The 22,182-nt window shown below is 43.7% G+C and overlaps 1 protein-coding gene and 1 pseudogene across 1 annotated transcript; both read right to left on the bottom strand.

Annotated features, from left to right (window-relative positions):
* Positions 1 to 1,015: 1,015 nt before the first annotated feature.
* Positions 1,016 to 2,215, bottom strand: LOC136499166 (chlorophyll a-b binding protein P4, chloroplastic-like). Its single transcript, XM_066494861.1, has 3 exons — positions 1,938 to 2,215; positions 1,430 to 1,845; positions 1,016 to 1,305 (listed from the first exon to the last, which is right to left on the bottom strand). The coding sequence occupies exons 1-3, from the start codon at positions 2,129 to 2,131 to the stop codon at positions 1,172 to 1,174; spliced, it is 744 nt and encodes a 247-aa protein (XP_066350958.1). The 5' UTR covers positions 2,132 to 2,215; the 3' UTR covers positions 1,016 to 1,171.
* Positions 2,216 to 4,279: 2,064 nt separating this feature from the next.
* On the bottom strand, positions 4,280 to 10,139 carry LOC136500492 (polypyrimidine tract-binding protein homolog 1-like; annotated as a pseudogene).
* Positions 10,140 to 22,182: the final 12,043 nt, after the last annotated feature.

Here is a 22,182-nt window from a genome sequence, read left to right as displayed (position 1 = left end):
CAAACGGTGCTTCTTTGACCAGGGGCACCCGTACCTCTTTTTGCTTTCACGTATGATGAGTTTTAATTATAAGCCTACTAGTTCTCGTACTAATACATGTGTGTTTCCACACACTGAACCGTGCACTGGCAAGCAAGAAGTAAGCTAGAAAAGGAACCCCATCGGGATAGACGATACTGATCAAACAATCTCTACCCTTAGCCTCCCCTTCAATTAATGTACATATACCAGTCACTCTTCAGCCCTCACTCTCTTTCATACCATGCATTACAACCCGGTCCGAATCTAGGGTCCTGTTTGGTTCAGTTCATCTGAGTCTCGCTTATAAGCTGAGTAGGATTATCTGATAAGTCGTGATACGCAAAATCTAAACTGAGCGTTTGGCTGGCTCGATTATTTTGGGATGGACATTTTGCACTAGGAACCCTGACTTTTCTCAAACTATGTAGCACTGTTTACTACTATTCCTGTGAGTCTATAGCCTTACAACTGGACCCAAATAAAAGTTTCTATTTACATCCAGGTCCTTCTTCATGGGGGAGAAGCTACGGTTGCGGGCTCCGAGGGGGAGGAGCTCCTGGTGAGGGGGAGGAGTTCTAGGCGAGGAGGAGCTCCAGCGGCCGGCGAAGCTGCGGGCGGTAGGCGGAGAAGCGAGCGGGCGGATCCGTCGGCGGAGCTGCGGGCGGATGGATCCACCGGCGGAGCTGCGGGTGGGCGCCGTGGGCCGGTAGTGTCGACCTCTGGCGCCGGCGGATTTGCGGGTGTGCGGGCGTGCGGAGCTGCGAGCAGGCGGATCCGGCGCGGCGTTGTGGCAGCCCCACGAGAAAACAACGGGAGGGAGGGCGAGCGCTCGGGAACGCGGCTCGCGTTTTCCAAATCGCAGCCCTTCGGTCGCGTTTTCAATCGCCGTTGCGGGGAGGAAATCGAACGCGAACGCCGCGTTTGCGATGGAGACCGTCGCGAGCCGTTTGACGGGATTATCCTGCTTCTTCCGTCGCGAACGCGCGTATGAGCGGAACCAAACAGGGCCTATACCCTCCAGATCGATTAACAACACATCACACAAACTGATCCAGAAAGGAATTAACATCGACCGCGTTTCAATGTTTGTCTTCCAGTCCCCATCAGCTCGCCAGCGATGGATCACATTCACATGACCTGGGTCGTCGACTCAACCGGAGAGGCTCTGGATGATGGTGTTGTGCCATGGGTCAGACAGGTGCTGCAGCAGGTTGTCGAAGGGCCCCTTGCCGGTGACGTTGTGCTGGATCAGGAAGGCCAGGAACGCCAGCATCGCCAGCCTCCCTGCACGCAGAATCAATAACCGGATGCATGATTAGTCGTCGTTAGAGAAGGATCGTCGGAAGTGGCCGGCCGGCCGGCCGGCGACCGTGTGGTCACTGTTGAGATGCATGGTACTACTACTCACCGTTGGCGAGCTCCTTCTCCTTGGCCTCGAGCGTGGGCGCGAAGTTGAGCGGGTTGAAGACGCTGCCGGGGTAGCCGCACTCGTGCGGCGGCAGGCTGTAGCTCTTGAAGATGGGGTCCTGGTTGACGCTGCCGGGGTTCTTGATGTCCTGCCACCGCCGGATCTCCACGTAGTGGAAGAGGATGAACTCGATCACGAACAGCGTCGACGACGACGCGAAGTACTCCGACTTGCCGGCGTCGTACCACTGCGGCGCGTTGATGAGGCCGGCCTTGGTCAGCACCTCCGGGATGAGCATCCCGGCCACGCCGAGCATCGCCCACCGCCCGTTCACCAGCTCCGCCTGCACGTACCACCGCAGGTTCTCGGGGTCCTCCGCCAGGCCCAACGGGTCGAACCCATTGTCACCCGGTAGGCTGCACGCGGTGGCATGGGCATGTCAGTCGGCTGCCGTCGCTGCGGGCGACTGGCCAAGTGGCCATGGAGTTAGAAAAAAAGAAGCACTGACCTGCCGTCGAGGTAGGCGGGGGAGGGAAGGCCGGGGAGCCACTCGCCCTTGGCCTCCGCCTTGAGGCTGCGCCTCGTCGGCGACGCGGTGCGGCCGAGGCGGCGGCTAGAGTGGCCAAGGAAGGTCGACGACGACTTGAGCGACGCCGACGGGCGCAGGGCCGCGACCGGGGCGCGGGCGGTGACGGACGCCATGCTTCGTAGCTTCCCGGCGGGGACTGAGGAGATGGGAGTGGCGGAGGGAGATCGTCGAGCACGTTGGTATTTGCCACCAGAAGCAGCCTGGTTTGTACTGTATTAAACTGCCGCCTGCCGGGCCGGGGGCGACGGGTGTGGCCAGGAGGCGCCGGCGGCGGCCGACGGCGGAGATACGCCGCGCGGCCGGATCGGACGGACGGGATGCTGCCCGGGACGGGTGTGGCCAATGAGAAGCCCCGTCTCTTATCCAGCGTTATCCGGATACTGGGATACGGGGGGAATCAAACCGAGTGTTGCCATTGGATGGCGGCGTCAGCCATGGCTAGTGCTGGCTGCCACGTCGGACAGGCAGGCGTGACAAATGTCTGGTCCAGATCTTTCGTGTCTAGATTCTTTCATCTTAGAGCAAGGCTAATAATACAGCCGGCTTGTTGGCTGTAAGGTTCCTTGCAGCCTTCTCTCAGCCCACTCATATAGTAGTTGGCTCTTTACAGTTAATACATGGTCCACTTGTCTCTCTTACAGACTTTCTTGGTTCTTGTGCCCAAGCCGGCTGTAAGCTTACAGCCCGCTTCTCCTCTCTCTCCTCCTCTCTCTCCTCCACCTCAGCATTTAGTCGGACTTATAGCCTGCTATTATACTTCTCTTATTATTACTCGCCAGTCCTTTTTGCGCTGTGGAGGCCTAGGGAAAAAAAAATCTAGATGGCACTGACCGAGTGACCGACCGACAAGAGGAGTATCTTCCTGCACAGTGAAAAGTTTTGGATTAACAGTTGACTTGGAAGCCAACGGTAGCTCTTGATAGACCTGAGGATTTTGGTGGATTGGGTTTTCTTGATGTGAGAATTATGAATACATGTTTGATGTGCAAATGGATTGACAAGTTAGAAAGAGATGATAGCATTTGTTGTGAGCTTTTGACGAGAAGGTATCTGGGTCAAAAGAGTATATTTAAAATCGAAGGGAAGAGTGGGTCTCTCAGTTTTGGACGATCCTGTTACAACTAAGAGATAAATATCATATGGGTAGGAAATTATTAGAGTGAAGAGTGGCAATCAAACCAGGTTTTGGAAAGTTGTGTGGTTGGGTAACACTCCTCTAGAGGTAGAATTCTGGCAACTATTTCAGATATGTGAAGACCCTGGGTAGAAGTTGCTAAGGTATGGGTGGATAACCAATGGCACTTGAGGTTCAGGAGATCATTGGATGAGTTTCTCATGAGGGAATGGGAAAGACTGCTAGCTATGCTAGATGATTTCCATCTGTCTAGTGAGAGAGGATGAGGTGTTTAGGGGTCTGGAGAACTCTGCAAAATTCACTACCAGATCTTTGTATACGCATATATTTCCTTTGGAGGAGTTAAGAATGCAAGAGTGTGTGAGATTTGGGGGGTGCAAGGTTCATATTTTTTTTTCTGGCTTACCATGATAGAATTCAATGTGGAGTACAATTGAAGAAGAGAAAATGGTCTGGTTCAGCTAACTGTAAAATCTGTAAGCCTGTGTAGACTACTGATCATATTTTGTTCCAGTATCCCATAGGGTCGTATTTGTAGACGTTTCACAAGCCTGGATGTACCGTTTGTAGAGGCGTTGGATCATATGAGAGGCGAGTTGAGAAATGTAACTTTTTTGTGCATGCGCAGGTGCTCTATGGACATTATGGAAGTCCAGGAATGACTGTGGTCTTCAACGACACGATATGGCTTCCCCGTCGGTGGTCATACACAAGACGATTATGCTGCACAAGACGTGGAGATCCCTACTGAAGCCAAAGTCCAAGGTTGTGCCAGAGACAATTTTTGAGAAGCTGCACCAAGGTCTCATCGAGGCGTGAAGTAATGGCTAGTGAAGGTCTGTTGCTGATGTGTAATGGTCACTTAGTTCATGGATGATAGATGCCTAGATGGTTTTTGCTATTTTAGTCCCTGATTGGTAGAGATCTTCTTTGAACTGTTGGTGGCGCCGGTTATGTTGGGGGCAGGCCTAGTTTTCTTTATTCTTAAAGATCAGAGGTTCATTTAGGCTTTCTAATAAAGCTGGGACTGGGCCTTTGATTAAAAAAAAAGAAAATGCCAAAATTAGCCTCTTTTACATTCAGTACAAACTGTGAAAGATAAGTCACATTGAAATTTTTTATGTTCACAGGTTTACCGAAGGCTCCCAGGTCAATACTCTTTTAACTAGATAAAGCACATTCACATACAAATTGTGTCAAAATTAAAGTTTGATTGGAATCCGCATCGGAATGATTCAGCAGTACACATAGGAGATCAGAAAACAACCACAACCGGGTAACAACTCCCATCTTGATCTCAGCGCTCTACCATAGCACTTGATACAAAAGGCACGGCCAGGCCAAAAGCAGAGCGCAGTTTTCTACAAGAAAAAACTGCATAAGAAATCACTGAGGCATCAAAAACAACTCGACATTGAGATCAACACCCAAAAATATACCATGCAGGCTAATAGGTTAACACTATTTTTGACAGTTTTACACACAGCCAGCGCTGAGGTATTCTTACGAAGGGCGCTCGCAAGTTACAAGAGCTACATCGAAGAGCTACAATGCACTTCCAAAAATTTCAAGATGGCATTTGCGGACCACAATTGTTGCAGGTAGCATGCGTGATTGCTCGCTGATAATATTGAACCAAAACCACTTATTTCGGGAAGTACATTGGTTGGCCAGCTGGTGGTGCGTGTGGCAGAGCACCAGGGGGCATGCCATACTGTGGCATCTGCTGTGAAGCCTGAAACGATACCGGCGGGGCACCAGGAACTCGATCCAATAGCAGGATAGTGAGGCATGGAGTTGGCCATTAATGGTTGGTTGGGGTATGCAGTTGATGCAGATGCAAAACCCCCTGCCTGCATGTTAGGATTCCAAGCAGGCACTTGTCCAACAGGAGTTGAAGCTGCTCTGCTTGCATAAAAAGGAGCAGCTGGTGCTGATGCAGTGTTCTGCCATGCCACTCCCGGAGAGCTTATAACTGGCGCTTGTGCAGCAGCTTGCAGCTGTGCGTTAGGGTCTGAAAGAGTGTAGTCCCTGCTTCTCTCATCATGCGCCTGAATGCAAACAAGTAGGTAACTGATTAGAACAAGACAAAAACAGGCAATACTAAGAACCAAGGAAAAAAGATGTTGAGAAAGCGTACTTTGTCAAATTGCATGAACAATAGGTATTCTTTTTTTATACTAATTGAGCAAAATTCATTATTCATTAGTCCAGAATGATATATATACTTAAATTATTTGCTAATTTACACAGCCTGAAACTACTATTTATACCTTTACATTGAGATCAGTATGACGAGAGTATGACAGATGAAGCTTACAGTAACCACCATCATATATGCAGTGTCCCTCCAAAGCTTGTTTAGCAACGGCTGCGGTTGTTATATCTAAAAAAAAGATTTTGTCAGTCATACGAATCTATTGTCCATCAAATATTAATGCTACAGTGCCATGGCAACAGGAAAACAGAATACAATTCCACTTGCCCAGAAAGAATAAATTTTGAGATACTCCATATTCCAGGGACATAATGTTAAGAGTGTGGGTAGAAGGGTATTTAGAGCTTGTTTCATCAAAGCAGTTCAATTACGACTACACCACGAACCAGTACAAACAGTATTGAGCACCAATAAGATGAGTGTCATTTGAATTGTCACACTTTTCAAAGACATTTATCTCAAGAAGCTAGAGAAGGCCCACAAATAGATATAAAAACGTTTTTTTTTCCCAATAGCCGAGGCAATGACAAGACATGTTGATTATAGAGGTCCTGACTACTAATCTAATCCCCAACACGTTAAGCAGATAAAAATACCTAAATCAGGACTCGGCAAATGTCACAAGGAAAGCGCAGTGATGACAGAATGAAAGTTTGAAGCAAGCCTCTAGTAAGAAAGAGAGTATGCTTACAGCAAAAGGTAAAAAATGATCAAGAAATTACTACAGGCAACTTTATAGCTGCGGAAAGTTGCAGATGTCCATTTTAAGCCTTCACGAACTCCAACACCTCTCTGCTGAAGTTTCCCAACTTAGAAACTTATGATGCAAAAAGGTAGAGAATAACAGTGTGACTGGTTTACTCATAAATGTTAGGAGAGGGAGGGAGGGAGGGAGAGAGTGAGGGAAGGATATAAATCAGGAACAATAGGAAAAAATCCATTGCATAAACACGGTACATTTCAAACCAAGTCTTGAAAAAAAACTACAGGCCTCGATACTTCCAAACAGAGGGAGCAAGATATATAAAGTGCACTCAACTGTGTAAGCAAGTTACAGCGACATGCCAATGCAATAAATTGCCAATGTATGTATGTATCACGGTGCACCAAGGTCAAGAGCATATCCTGTTGGGTGCATTGGTGAGCACATACCTGGATACTGAATTAGAGCCTGCATTCCACCGTTCTTCTCAAACATTGCAATTTTTTGAACACTACCAAAAGCAGAAAACACCTGAAATTATCACATTATAATGTAATTATACAGCTTGCTTTCAAGTCAGCTCTTTATTTTTTGAAATAAACAAAAGGTACTGGATTATTCTCGTTCTTACAGTGTGCAGAACATCCACCGTCACAGCATATTGCATGTTCTCAATTGATGCTAAAAGTACATTGCTCTCAGGCTCCTTTACCTTCCCATCAGGGCCTACTGTGGGCTGCAAATTACATTGAGTAAGCACCAAAAAAAACAGGGGGGGGGGGGGGGGGGGGGGGGGGGGGGGGGGTGAAAGTGAAACATCATGAGATTGAACATATGAAACATACCTGCACAATTCCCTCAATTGCCGTTTGGTTCACAGGAAGATAAGGATTGGTGTAATCCCTGTCAAATCAACAAAATAGTAAATAGTATCACATGAGGTAGATGGTTAATAAATAGCATAACTCTTAAGAAGATAATAATATCTTTTAAGCATTATCAACAGGAAGCCGCAAGGCGTGAAGTTTATGCTACTTTCTTGCACCTGCTGCGATGCGACTGAAATTTGATATTCAAATCCTTATGCGCAGAAAAGGTGATGCGCATGTGGCAGGCGCTGATATGTTCTGGAAGTAAATATCTGAAAGAGAGGAGTCACATAAGTAACTTTGTATCGGAGGCCTAATAATCAACAATAGCAATTAGCAAAACTGTAAAATGCATTACTTTGGGATGCTTCTTCCATCCAATGAGTTTTTAGCTTCAAGAGCAGTTGGGGCATCAGTATACTGGATAAGCGCCTGTGAAAAGTCCGACCGTTAAGCTCAATGTAGAATAGAATAATGTGTAAGCAAATAGGCAGAAGAAACACATTACCTGGAAACCAGCTGCTTTCTCAAATGTAGCTATCTTGTGAACAAACCCAAATGCCGAAAATACCTAAATTAGGCACAACCAATTGTCAGACAGTTGAGGATTAGCCTATTCTCAACCAAATGGCAGAGTAGCAAGCGCAAGGTTACGCAAAGAACAGATGGAGTACATCGGTGAATTGTGCTGGAGGCATGAATTCACAATGTAGCTACTATACATCAGAAAATATGTAATACGGAGGAAAGTTCAATGCTAAAGAAGCAGAATTCAAAATATATAACAAACTTAATTAAAAGACGTTTCTGAATCTTTTTGTTGATTTGGTGTTCCCAGTGAAGTACTTGCCTTGTGCCCATCTGTACTATTATTCAGGGAAGAATCCAATGCCAACTTTTTTGGACTTCCTAACAATCTTATATTTCTTGCCAAGAACCAGGATATATGTCCTAAATTAACAGAGTGCAATCAACAATAGTGTTTCACGTTTTAAGACAAAATTTACTGAGTTTTTCAATAGATAGAAAGATATGGGTCATGTACAATCATTAAGTCATAATAAGCACAGACATGCTTCGAAAAGATGTATAGCAAGTTAGCAACTAAAAAAAAGATTTCCTATAAGTAAAAATGTTGTTATCATCACCACAAATGTTCAATGAGAAACAAATAATAATAAATAAATAAATTTGTACAGACCAAGCAATGCAGGAAGCTGCTCTGCCATTTAAGTGAATCCATTCATACATATATAATTATATATAGATACTAAAACTTACCAAATGAATGACTTCTATGGTAACATCATTAGGCTGGACACCTTCAAAAGTGACAAGTAGGACATTGCCAGAAGAATCACCAGTGCCTTTATTGTTGGTAATTTCTTGCCTGTTTGAATATTGGATATATACAGTTTTACCACGAACTTGAGCAGGTTCTGAAGATGAAGCATAATAGGACACCATTGAAATTGCCTGGTTTTGATCTGCCTGAAAATGAGCATGTTGAAGGGAAAACAATAAGGAACACATTGACTAAGCTGGAAATTCGAATCATATACAACTAAAACCTCTGCAAGTTCGGCATACAGTCCACAACTTAAACTTTCTTATACATAAATATTGAAAAGCAAGTTTCTTCTACTAAAAAGTGTTTCCTCTTTTGCAAAGAATAAAATATCTTTATATAAGCTGTCGTCCCTGAGGCCCCTCATGAAAGTCAACAGATCTTATACGTTACAAGAAGCCAGCTCACACTTAACCCTTGGAAACAAAGTTTCTGTTGCTAGTAGTTAACATAATATTGATGCTGCAAAATATATATCAACTAGACAGGCGTTTCATCCCTGATTCCATTTAGCCATACCCACATACTATAGGATGAGAAACAAAAAATCTCTTAGTAATCAACAATCCACTCCATCCCAAATATAATGTTGTCAGACAAGTTAACATTGGATAAAAAGGAGCATTGAAAGATGAAGATGTCATATTCCTCCAGGTTTCATCCTCTTAAACTTCACCTCATTCATCATCACACAGTAAAATACAAATGTGCAATATTGACTATAGACAGCAAACATGTTGAGACAAATATGTTTTCCTCTAAATAAATGTACACAACCAATTAAGTAAACAAGCAAAACCAGTTCTTCCTCTACACAATATCAGCATATCATGTGTTCCATGAGACAAATAGAGTGAATGATAGGACATGTGGCCACTTAGGATGAATACAATCTCATCAAAATTCTAGCTTACATTAGACTGGACACAGCCTAGGAGTACTGAAAATCCATGTGACATAATAATCATACTAAACAACATCAAAAGAAACAATGTGCATTAACACTTTAGAATATCTAGCTAGAACAGTGCATTCCTAATGCATGCCATAAAGTCAATGCATCTCATCTAATAGTGGCACTGTTGTTGTAAATTGGCACCCGAGCTGTAACGGTATTTGTGCAACTATGAAAACAGGAGTCCACCCTAAAAGTTTGATAAAAAAAATATGAACCACCCCCAACCAGCACCCTGATATTCGCAAACAAAAAACATCTAAATAGATGCGATGAAATATTATGAATCACCTAAATCATGATCATGCAAGGAACCTAGTAGCTGACAAGTCATTGCTTACAGTTTATCACACTGAACACCATGCAAATCACTAGATGCAATCTCGTAACACCTAAATCGCACTGACAATCGCGAATTCCTCGTAATCTCAATCATTCCTACAGCAGCCACGGGGCACAAATCGCTACCAGTATCACAATCGATCGGAGGAGGGAGTGGAGCAGGGGCTTACAAACTCGACGAAGGCCTGGTTGCGGTTGGCGCCGACGTTGCACATGGTGTTTACGACCCTGCCGAAGGGTTTGCAGAGCTCGACGAGCTCCTCCTCGGTGCATTCCCACGGCATGTTCCGCAGGTGCAGCACCTTGGACGGCGTCTGCGTGTACCGAAATTGCGTGGCCGACCCGGACGGCATCCTCGCTGGCTCGGCTTCCTCTCCGGGGGCGGCCGGGCGCCGGGGACGCGGGCGGTGGTGGTGGCACTGCTGCTAGGGTTAGGGTTTGGTGGGTTTTCTTATCGCGGCGCAGGGGTGGAGCCGATTCGATGGAGGAACCGAGCACGGTTGCTGAGGAGAGGGACGGGGTTGGCCTGTTGGGGATTGGGAATTGGGATGGGGGGTGGCTCTGGCTGGGCTGGGTTGGGTGGTTCCAGAATCCAGAAGGCCCCACGTGCAAGCGACAAATAGCGCGGCTCTGCTGCAACTGGCGCCGATTGACCTTTGCGACAGTACCTCTCCTTTATCTCAATTCTTGAAAAAAATGACAAATAAAAATTATAGAAGTCAATTCATATAATCCCTCCAATCCAAATTATAAGTTATTTTGACTTTTTTTTAGTATATTAATTTTGCTATGTATCTAGATATAATAAAAATATCCAGGGTCCACACGTTGTTGAAAATTTTTATTCAATATTGTGTTTTGCTTTTATTCATTTAATTCATTAGGCATAATACAATATGGTGCTAAGTTCATAATTCTCTTAATACATTTTATGAAGGAACATAAAAGTATGCATTTAATTTAGACGTGATTACCAATTCAACTCCAAGAGTTCAAAAAAGTACTAGTAACATGGTATATCTCTAATTTGATTATATTAAAAATCTAAACCTAAATAATCACTGAGCTTCAGTCCAACATGATTAGCAGACCATCCCTCTATGCACATCCGTCCCTCATTAAATATATAAATATTATAGTCCCACGGGATAGGATCAACTAGAAACACTTTCAAAATCTTTTTTTTTTTGCTTTGGAGTGGCTAGCGTCCAGACCCGTCCGGGCGGCGGCGCCCACCCCGCCCCGCTTACTGTGCCCATCCCGCCTGCCACACATGCTACCAATCTGTCCCGCCTTTTCCAAGGAAAAGCCTACCCGCCTACCCCGCATGCAACTTGCGCTTGCATGTCCCGCATGCAACTGTTGCGCTTGCTTGCATGACCTTGGGGATATGCTAGGGTAAGGTTAGCCGAGTCTTTGGCTTTGGCTATCTAGTGCATCTAGTGATTTGGCTAAGTCTCTTCCCATGAACTACTTGTGATAAATACATGAGATTGAACAAGAGGGCTCAACTCCAAGATCGGTGATCATGAGATGCTAGACTTCATGATGAGAGATTGAACACACCTGGCCTTTGTCATGAATGAGAGGTCACCACACTCCATGTTCCATACATGCATGAGAGGTTGAGATTAAGGTTTGAGAGAAATCTTCAACTAAAGAGATGAGGGCTCATGAGCTAACCTTGATCAAGAGATATGGATGGCTTGACCCTGATGAGATGATGATCTTGGATTGCATCCCTTCACTTCATCTTCCACCTTCATCTCCATTTCCAATCTCCATCTTCTCTCTAGTTCTTTCTCACTCTTGTTCCTTTAGAGAGAGAGAGGGAGAGGGTGAGAAATAGGAGAGTGAAATGGGTTGGTGCTGCTTCAGCTGAGGTTTGGTGTATCCATTTCGTGCATATGACAGGTGGGGCCAAGGGTTGAGTGGAGGACAACTCATTCCCCACTCACTGCATGTAGTTCAGTTACTGCCGAATGATCCGGTATCACATTGAATTGTCCGGTGGTCTCTGAACTCATGGAATCAATCCAAACACTTGAGATTTGGCAGTGGGGCCAACTCACTTGTTCCAAGGGTTAATAACCTGACCAGTGACATCCTGGGTTGAGATGACGTGCTCCTCAGTGGTTGTGCTGACTATTGTCAGCTTTATGCGCTTCCGACTTGCGGGTTGTCTGGTGAAGTAGAAAAGCAGTATACCCATGAGTTCCATGGTATCCAAAGGCCCATAGGGATTTGTGCCGAAACTTCTCCAACCATCCAAAATTGAGAGCCTAGGTGGTTGTAACAAATTTAGATTGTTACAACTCTCCCCACCTTAGAAAAGCTCGTCCTCGAGCTTTCCGGAGGTTCCATTGGGAAAAATTTGTAGTTAGGCAGATTCTGAAAGTTCTCCCTTCGGTCTATACATTGCCTTTTTCTTTTCCTTCACGATTTCTCTCTCTCTCGAGGGTCACCAAAGAGAGAGGACATTCTCCTACTTACTATCGGATGGTCCGTTAGATCCGTCAGATGCTCTGTTGGTTCTGTAACTGCCTCGAAAATTAACTATCAGATTCTCAACTTATCGGATACTCCACCGCTACTGACAGACCATCCAGTATCTCATAGCTATATAAGGGGTTACAACCGAACGGTTAGGGTTTCGCCCTCATTTTTCCACTGTTTCTTCCCTCTAAAGCCAGCCACCGCTTGCGCTTAGGTCATCTTCGCTGTTGATTCCGGTTGCCCACCGCGCTTCCAAGCTTCTCAAGATGGGAAGGTAAGCATCCTTCTTTATTCGGTCGTTCTCCTCTCTTTCTTTCATGGTAGACTAACTAGAATTTGCTTGATCTATGGATAGGGCTGGTTTTGTTGAAATCCCACTTGGTGAAGAGGTAGAGCATACTTAATTTGTTTAGTGGATGACTCTTGGGTTGTTGAAAATTGCTCGATGTAGTAGATCTTGGGGTTTGCTGGGTATTGTGGTTGCTCAAACTGCATTGGATCGAAGTTTCATGGACTCTCCGTCGGTCCTGGTGAAATGTTCTATCAAAACCTTAGGAGGTTAAGAAAAACTTTGGATCAGTTGGTCGTTTCCAAGTTGACTCTTGCGGACGATTTGGGGTCACCGTGGACTCTCTGTCACGTTTAGTTTGTAACTTAAATTCCTTTCTGCATGTTGCCGAATGACTAACGGATGCTCCGTAACTTACGTCGGTGACTCCAGTAGGTATCGTCTATGTTTGGGTACTAGGCTTATAGCTTCAACGGATAGTCCATCATCTTCACGAAAACTCCGTTGCTCCCTGGTCAATTACCAATCCATTTCTAAATGATGTCCTCTTGTCCATCTTATGCTTAGGTCCATAGGGAACATTGTACATGATTGTAGTACTGTACCATTAATATTTCGAGCTAGTACACATGTTGTTGCCTTCTGTTTTTGTTTTCCCTCTTTAAACCTTTTCTTTTTGAGCCAGTTGAATTGCGATCTCACTCTATGTTTGCATTCACAAATCTGGTTCCGGTCGTCGCCTATCTAGTGGGGGTTCCATCCAAAAGAAACCACGCATCGAGGAGCAAAACAACCGTTAGGCATCTCATGAGCGTGTGGTGCCTCCTAAGAAGAGGAAGACACCACACATGAGGAGATCCAAAAGGGCCACTTCACCTGACATCATCAATGATAAGGAATGGGCCATGCTCAAGTGGGAGGAGGATGAGCAACCTCTCAGGCATGGCAAGGGTCCAGTAGAAAGATCTGAGCGAGAGGCTTCTCCTTTCGATGAGGTCGAGGTCGACTTCAGTGATGACGAGCATGAGGAAGATGGGGTTCATCCCGTTCACTTAGGAAATCAACCCAAGATTGACTATTCCTAGAAGAGCACCATCAAGTACCAAGAGGATTGCAACAAGAAGTGCTACCAGGGGGAGAGCGACACCTTTTCTACCTACTTCCATTCCTCCATGCAATACAAACTCTTTTAGGGTGAATTCATCAATAGGCCTATGCAAAAGAGCCGATGGAACAACTGGGCTATCTGGAAGAATTCCCACGCATCAAGGAGTTGGTCCAACATTTTCTGGGGCATGGGTCTTCGCAAGGTGATGGAGTTCAGGCACAATTGGAATGAGTCTGTTTTTCGTCAGTTCTACGCCACTCTTGAAGTTGACATGGAGGATGAGCGTTTGACGTGGATGACTGGCAAGAAAAGCTTCGTTGCTTCATTCCAAAACTTTGCTTTTCTCATTGGTCTCGATTATGCATAAATGAAAACTAGGAAATCTGTGAGTGACCTTCCAGCAATGCAAGGGCAGGAGTCCTATGTCTTTTATCCAACTGGGAAACATCAGCATGGTGCTAGCCAGAATTTGAAGAGGTATCCTTCCTTGATCTTTAGTATGCTGAGGCATACCATCATGCCTAAGTGGAAAACTCTAATGCTGTTCTCTTTCCCTACTATGACGCGATCCGAGCTATTCTATTCGGGGACAAGCTGAACATGGTTTAGTAGATGGCTGGTAGGATGATAGAGTGCAGACTAGACAGGAGAGGTGCCTTAGTCTTCTAGCCATACATCATGACATTGGTCAATCACAAGACGATTGTCTTGGATGTTGATGATGTGGTGCACAAGGTTTTCTGTTCGTTCAAGAACAAGAGGGAGGTCTTGGAATGAGAGGATTCGCCTCTGGCTGAGGTTCCTCTGCCACCAGTTGTAACTACAGCTGGAAAGGGTGCTAGTGTGTGGGTGTCACCCAAAGATTACTTTGTTCCATATTTCGCACGCCTCAACACTCAGTTGCAGGAGTCAATTACCCCAATATGCCAGGCTTTGGATGAGAAGTTCATCATGCAGGAACAGTTCCTTAAGGACAACTTCACTAATCCGATGACTGCCAAGGTGAACAGCTTGGCTGATCAGGTGGAAAGGATGGCCACCCAGGAAGAATTGGGTCAGCTTCGCTCTGAGGTTGCCACTCAAGTTCATGCTACTGGGCAACTCAAGCAATCCTTTGACACCTTGTACCATTATGTCTATTGTTGTTGCCCAATGCCATCTGCTGGCACTGTGATTGGTACCCTTCCTTCTCTTCTTACTTGCTTACATTCCTTTTGTAGAAGTTCTATTCACCTTTATAATCTTTATTATTCTAACCCTTACTAATTATGTAGAGCCCATTCCTCTCTAGACACATCCATTACTCTCGATGCCTCAGGGGACTATTGCTCTTCCAGCAGGTGTCTTTAACATACCGATGTTTATTGCCAACCATAACCTATAGTAATATCTGTCTTCTACGTTGCTATCCAAACTCCTATTTATGACTTCTGTTTGGTCCCTTTTGTGGGTGGCAGCCCGGGGTGATTCCTCCAGGAGCCTTCTGTCCTCCACCGTACCTGCAGACGCGGCCGCCGTAGCCTCATCAGACTTCGTTTGATCAATAATCGTCATCGTGCCTTGTCACCATCATACTCCAGAGTTAGTTCTGCTCCGGTCCTTTGAGGGAGCATTTATTTGATACTCTAAACTTGATTTGCTTCATTGCCCAGGGTGTTGGGCGTACTTATGTTGTGCTATACCTAATACTACTTGCTTATCTTGTGCGTCATCCTTCGAGGTGACAAGTTTGACACTCTATTTAATTCCCTCGGTTGAACCTTTGGGCTTGCTTGGTGCGCCATTCTCTTGTATACTTATATCTACTTGTCTATCTTTCTTAACTGTGATTGAGAGATATGGCCAAGATATAGGGGAGATGCTGCCAAAATCTTTTACCAAGCTCTCATGACAAACGATGGGAACCTAATAGGGAACTCTGAAGGTCTAGATAAGGGCGTCAGAACCAATCTAACGACGCTATCGATATGTCATGTTTGATCTAGGGGTGTTTTAGCGGGTCCCTACTATGCCTCGCTTAGGTAAACCATAACTATCAACCTTAAGCCTATAACAACACTAACTAACTTTATACCATTTCTTTCCAAAGCAACTCATTTGGACATCTTTGCAATTTATAGTGTCAGGGGGAAGAGGCTAGAATTAGCTAGAGAATAGAGTTAAAACAACTTAGGGTTCAGCTATAGCATAGAGGAAAATTTTAAAGTCAAAGGTCGAAGTGCATATTGAGTGAGTTGAACGATGCCTTGTATGAGGACTGTAGGTGTAAGTCAGTCAACTGCTTCGATACCCATCCTGTAGGGTACCTGTTGTGCCCTGATACCTACCCTGTTAGGGATCGATACTGAAGTCAATGGGGGATGTCGAATTAACAACTTCAAGGCCCCTAGGAGGGCACAAGCAAGTCCTCTTTAGGATCTGGTTGAGTGGCACATAGTATTCCAATTATTAACCCATCACCGGACTAGTAAATGGAACTCATCTAATACAATTATATTCAAATAAATCAGACTCCTTTACACAAGTTTTACATCCCGGTCCACCTAGTGGACACGGTCACTCCACCCAACTAACGTTCATACTCATAGTTGCTCCTCCATGGAATCTAGAGTTAACTTGTAACATGCTTGGAGTCAAGCCCATTCCAAGTGCTACTATGCAGCGGTGGTCAAGCGATTGCTCGACGCGGTCTACTATGTACCTACAAAACAACTTAACAGCTGCTCCGTGAGTACATTGCGTACTCGTAGGACTTAATTCCAACATATAATATTTGGTGGATGCACAGGGTAATTATTAGGCATTTGTATAAGTGTGGAAAGCAATGATAGTGATTAAGAGTATGACATGCTATGCTCAACATTAGAATTAAAGCATTTATCATTATAACAAAGGTGCTCATAGTTCATCATTCATTCTACCATGGGTATAGAAAAGAAAGAACAACCGAATAGTTCTGTCTTGAAGGACTCCAGGCTTTCAAGACTCTGTAGATGTGTACAACTGTACCCACATGGAAATCAAGACTAACCACCATACCCATGCCCGGGTAAGGGTTGCCTCATGCTTTCTAACCTTTCCCTAATTTGGCCCGAGTCTCATGTGTTTTTTGGCTTGTCGACCGATGCCACCCCATGCCAATTTCATGGATAAACATGTCGCAACAAGTTACTTGGCTTGTCAACCTCATCCGCGACATGTGGTCTATATGAGTGGTTACTTGGACTTACATATCCCAATACACGGTCCTTACTACTCCATGAGTTATGTCATCTGAGATCCCACACTCACTATGACCTACCCCTCGCATGAGCAAGATATCCAATTTATTATCAAGATTATCATATTAGGGATGTTATTCCTTAGCTAGATTAGTAAGGTGAGTCAAGTTGTACCCTCACTAGTTTTAGTAGTTAATTGTCCAGGTGTAGCATCCTACACGCGCGAGTATGAGTTCCCTTCTCATGCTTGACTTCTACCATTGCCCAAGCAACTAAGCAATAAGCATTAAGCATTCCTATTCTCGTTCTTTAGATGAGAGGCTTCTAACAGATTAAAGAGTTACTCTAAGTGTTATGTGAAAGAGTTCATTATCCAACTCTACATGCAATGCATAACTCATAATGCGACTTGATAAGTATCTAAAGTAGGGTTCATAATAGTGGGGTGTCTACCTATTAGTGTAGCCGATCCTAATGATTCCAAGCTAGCGGTGATGACTCGCACACGATCCTCATGAAATGAGATATCCAAACCTAAAAGGAGAGGATCCAAGGATTGGAGATGATCACACGATAGATAAGGAAACTAGGATCTCTACTCAGGACTTAGGAAGAGACATGTACTATCGATCTATTGCTATGGGATATGATCTAGTATTGGTGACCCATTGAGTGCACTTGCTAACCAACCTCACATTCACTGTGACTATTGGACACTCCATCCTCTCGATGAACACTCTGCTGTGCCAGGTGCTAAGGTGAGTTGCCTCTATTGGCTCCAGCGGATGCTCTGTGGGAATCACAGACTCCGGTAGGAACTGGGTGCTCTCGGGTTCTCAGGTTATGGTTTGGTATAATTCATTAGATGCTCTGTCATGGTGATGGACACTCTAATATCCTCACTGAGCAAGAGACTTAGACTGTTGGTGACTAGGCTTTAGGTTTGGCAGACACTCCGTCAATCGGGCGATAGAACCTATGCTCTTGGGTTCTTGGGTGAAGACTTGGGGATTCATGCCTATATCTTGCGTAACGGCCTTCATGCATGTGCAAGGTATTTCTATGGTGACTTAGGTGATTTGCTAGGCTTGGGATAGCTAGGCTTGGGTGAACTAGTAGAACTAGTGATTCATTAATTAAGAGAAATCCTAGAGATAAAGAGAGATTAGGCATGGCAACTTAGCTTGGGTTCATGGTGAGTTCCTTATCACCAGGATTGAGGATCTGATACATTCCCCTTTCATGATCCATCCATGCAAGAGAGAATGCTTAGATTAGGGTTGAAGGATTGACCTTAAGATAATGAGAAGAGAGGGCTCTTGAGCTAACCATGGGGTGAGACATTGTTGAAGCTCAAGTGCTTGACCTAGGGCTGATCTTGTTGCCTTCTAGCACATTGATTCTCTTCTCCATCTTCTTCTTCTCTTTCTCACTCTAGTACATCCTTTCCTTCTCTTATTCTTCCTTCTAGAGAGAGAGTGTGTGTGAGGGAAATGAGGAGAGGATGAGTGAAGTTGTCGGTGCAAAAATGTGTGGCGATGTGCCTGACACGTAGCAAGCCGAAATGATCTGGGCGAAGTCAACCCAGAGATCTACTTGGCTTCAATATAGGACCAGTCGATCCTAAAAATCTTGAAGGCGTGCTAGTCAATTTGACCTGCAATTGACAAGGAGCGAAAGTTTTATTAGTAATTTATGGTGGAACATGCTGGGTTTGCCCGAACAGTTCCAAGTATGCTGCTTCGGGAGGAGCCAAACAGGGGAATTGACTAAATAGCCGATACGAGAAGAAATCGACAGTTTAGGGACTGATGCTCGTGGGTCATGATTGATTTATAATAACAAGTACAATACACCTAGATATAAGTAATATAAAGAAACATCATCAGCTAGATGATATAACCAGTGTAAAACAATGAGCCAATAAGTTTAACGAGAAGGGATATAACATGCGAACAAATCGACTATCTGGTACAAATGGATCAACAAACGCTCTAAATCTAATCTATTACCATCAACAATGAGGTTCAACTGGATCGATATAGCTATGATAATGATAACAAACTAAAGCCAAAGAATCCATAAAACCATCTATATATTGATAGGCTCATGAAAGCGTGCCATATGTGTGAAAGCACAGGTGAATTGGCTAAAATAGCCGATGCATGCATAGCAAATAAACATAGTACATATCTCGACCTTAAACAAAACCACTAATCGATAATCTCTAACCCAAAGTCTTACCAGTGAGGTTTGACCGGATCGATGCAGCCATGGTAGTGTCATTAGATTGGATCTCATTAACTAGTGAGTTTATTTAGGATTAAAACATGTCTTTGAATGCATACTATGTTTGATTGGAATAGAGATAAACAACCAATTTAGCAGAATCAAGTCATCAATTATAAGATTCAAAGCGTGACCAGACTAGAAGATGGCCAATTGTGATGATATGATGCCAATCTATCTCTATCTCAATCAGGTGATTTGTTATAATTAATGGAATCGATAACTGGTGAATCAGCCAAAAACAATAAGGAAAATCTTACTAATCTTAGTAGATTCGATAACTGGTGATATTGTATTAAACAACAAGTTGTTTAACACAAGATCGATTACTTTGATCTATATCATGATTCGTAAGAGATCAATCAGCTGATGCAGCCTTACAAATAATGATACAGATCGATAACTAACTTATATTATACTCGTAAAAGATCAATCGGCTGATGCAGCTTTACAAGTATGATACAAGTCGTGATGGTACTCACAGACAAGCTGGAGGTCGATCGGTCGATGTAGCCCTGCTTGTTGAAGAACTCATCGAGATCTACAGTACTCCTACTCCTAAGGGTTGGCGTGCAGTTAAAAAATAATTGTATTGATTGATTCGATTCTTTTTTACAATAGCCGAGGTCCAACATTTATACCCGAAACCTAAATAAGAATCCTACTCAAATATGACTCATTACAATTCTTAGAATAAAAGAAAATATTCCTAACTTAAGATAACTTGGACCCTAATCCTTTCCTTTTTATAGAGTCCGACATATTTTTCCCCGGCGCCATCCATACGTAGTCCATTGTTATTTGCTGATGTCATCCAAAAAGAGCCGATCCCAGTACCACATCTGAATTAGCTAATATCAATCCTTATATAATCGATTCCTTGATGACACAATCCTAGAAGTTTCGAGTTCCCGCGTTCTCCTTTCCAAATTTTGGTGTAAACATATGCCCCCCTAATTTTGGCATAAAAATGATTTTATTCCAAAATTTCATTCATCTATTCACCGTGTTGCAACCACCTATTCCAAAACAAACATGTGGCTCCTGACTTTTTGGGCCAAACTTTATATAGCATCCCTATAGTATCACCTTCAATCCATTCAGGCTGATTTACTTTCCCCTTCTTCTTTCGAGCAAGCCGCTATCACCATAGATCCAACCCTAGCAGTTTCTCTACTTTGCTCGAGCTACTTTTCAAGTCACTCCTCTACAACCCTTTCTCAGATTCAGATCTATTCCAACTAAAATGGTGACCAACAACTACATCCCTGAGGTATGTCTCCAAAATTCCCCTCTCAACTATCAGCCGTTGCTCTATATTTTTCCTTTTCCTTAAGTTTATCTCATCTAGCTTTCTAGGGAATGGAAAATGAAATTTTGATCCCTTCGTCTGTTGTTCCAAATGCTTATTACCTTGGACCCATGGGAGATACTAATCCTTTGGATTTTATCAACCAAAAAACCAATCAAATTCCTTTCAGGCAGTCCTTGATAGATTTATCTTCTTGGAACACCAAAAATCCCTTTAGGAATTAGCCCAAATGCCTAAGGGATGGAGAGACTGGTTCTGAAGAGTGTTAGACAAAAAGGGCGGAGATTGGGAAGTTTATGATTTAAGCCAATGCCTGGCACTTTCACTATCCGAGATGGAAAGAAATGATTCACTCCTAATTGTCGCTTCTTACTTCTGGTCCAACACCTTGAAAGCTTTTATCTTTGGTCACGATCCGATGACTATCACCTTGGCTAATGTTTATATGTTGACTAGCCTTAGAGTAACATGACCAATGCAGCCATATGAACTCTTAGGTGCTGGGTCAAAGAAACTGGCCAAAATATCAGACTGCATAGGATGGGCAAGCTATATCTAGAACCACATTGGGAATGAATCGACTGTTAGCGAAAGAGAATATGCGGTTTTTCTAAACATGTGGTTAGAGACATTCATCTTCTGAGGGTCATCTTGTGGTCTGACTTATAATCACAAACTCTTGGCAGAGCATCTAGCAGTAGGCATTGAGATTCCTCTTGGAAAATATCTATTAGGATCAAGCTTACCACTTAATGCACTAGGTGGCTACTTAGTTGCTGAAGAATGAAGCAGTGCACACCATCAGCGGCTCTTGGTGGTTAATACCAATGTGGGTAAATTTATATATGCACAAGATTGTGAAGCCAAATCTCTAGAATTTGAGTTTTCCCTCTTCCAACTTTGATGATGAATACAAAGGCAAAGAAGGAAGCACCCACCAGTGTATGAACTATGGTGAAGCTACATCAGCCTATAACAATTGCTATCGATGTGGGTCACCTCTTCAAGAAGTTTTATAGAGGGTTCGATGTAGATATTCTAACCTAGCTACCCTATGATTAAGATGAAAATAATGAGTTGGTCTTTCCATTCAAATTTTGATTTGAATTGGGCTGCTCAGACAAAACAGCGACTGCAATCTTTAATTCTTTCATCAAACCTTATATTCTACCAGCCGGATTTCATCATGGCCACGGTAAAATGTCCATACATTCTTTTCTTCTAGGCAATATTTCAACCTATGAATTTTACAACTCTTCTTTCATAGCTTGTCAGTTTGGTCTTTATCAACTGCCCCCGGCTATTTTTCAAAGATATACTGAAACCAAGAAAAAGCATCAGTGAGGCAATAGAAACTTCTAGAGTTTTATAGTTAGGATCAAATCTTCCTTCCCTCTATATGCATGACTAGACCAGAGCCTCCTTCACTTTACATTTATATGATTCCTGGTGGCATGAATGACATTCCCACCTCTTCTATAGGCTAGTCTATTCTAGCTACATAGCTATAGATGAAGATTTTTCTTTCGATAATGAGGTAACTAGCTAACTCTTTTTCCTTTCATAAAGATCATCTACTAATATCCCTCTGTCAACTCATCTAATAGAACTCCCTTGTAGGATGCTGAATCCAATCCCCCAAATGTGGATAGAAAAGGGCATGCTATAGAATATTATCCACCATGTCCGATCTCAAGAATGGGATCAACCACACCCACACTGAAGAAACTGATGAAAACCCAAGCTGCCCCTATAATTGTAACATATTAATCTTCAAAACGCAAGACAGCTCAAGGGGTAACCTAGAAAACCATTACTAGGAAATGACTTCATAGAATGAGACCATTAACTGCTCAGGTAAAACAATTCATCCTCTTCT

The sequence above is a fragment of the Miscanthus floridulus genome, chromosome 13 (genome assembly GCF_019320115.1).
Source record: "Miscanthus floridulus cultivar M001 chromosome 13, ASM1932011v1, whole genome shotgun sequence".
NCBI classification, from domain to species: domain Eukaryota; kingdom Viridiplantae; phylum Streptophyta; class Magnoliopsida; order Poales; family Poaceae; genus Miscanthus; species Miscanthus floridulus.
Note: the sequence above shows the minus strand (reverse complement) of the source record. Positions and strands in the feature narration are given on the sequence as shown.

What these genes read in the sequence shown, in the direction of transcription:
- LOC136499166 (XM_066494861.1), bottom strand. Translation starts at nt 2,131, where the DNA reads ATGGCGTCCGTCACCGCCCGCGCCCCGGTCGCGGCCCTGCGCCCGTCG. An exon ending in CCCGCCTACCTCGACGGCAG is followed by an intron (nt 1,846 to 1,937) that starts GTCAGTGCTTCT and finishes CACCGCGTGCAG; the next exon opens with CCTACCGGGTGACAATGGGT. An exon ending in GGAGAAGGAGCTCGCCAACG is followed by an intron (nt 1,306 to 1,429) that starts GTGAGTAGTAGT and finishes TTCTGCGTGCAG; the next exon opens with GGAGGCTGGCGATGCTGGCG.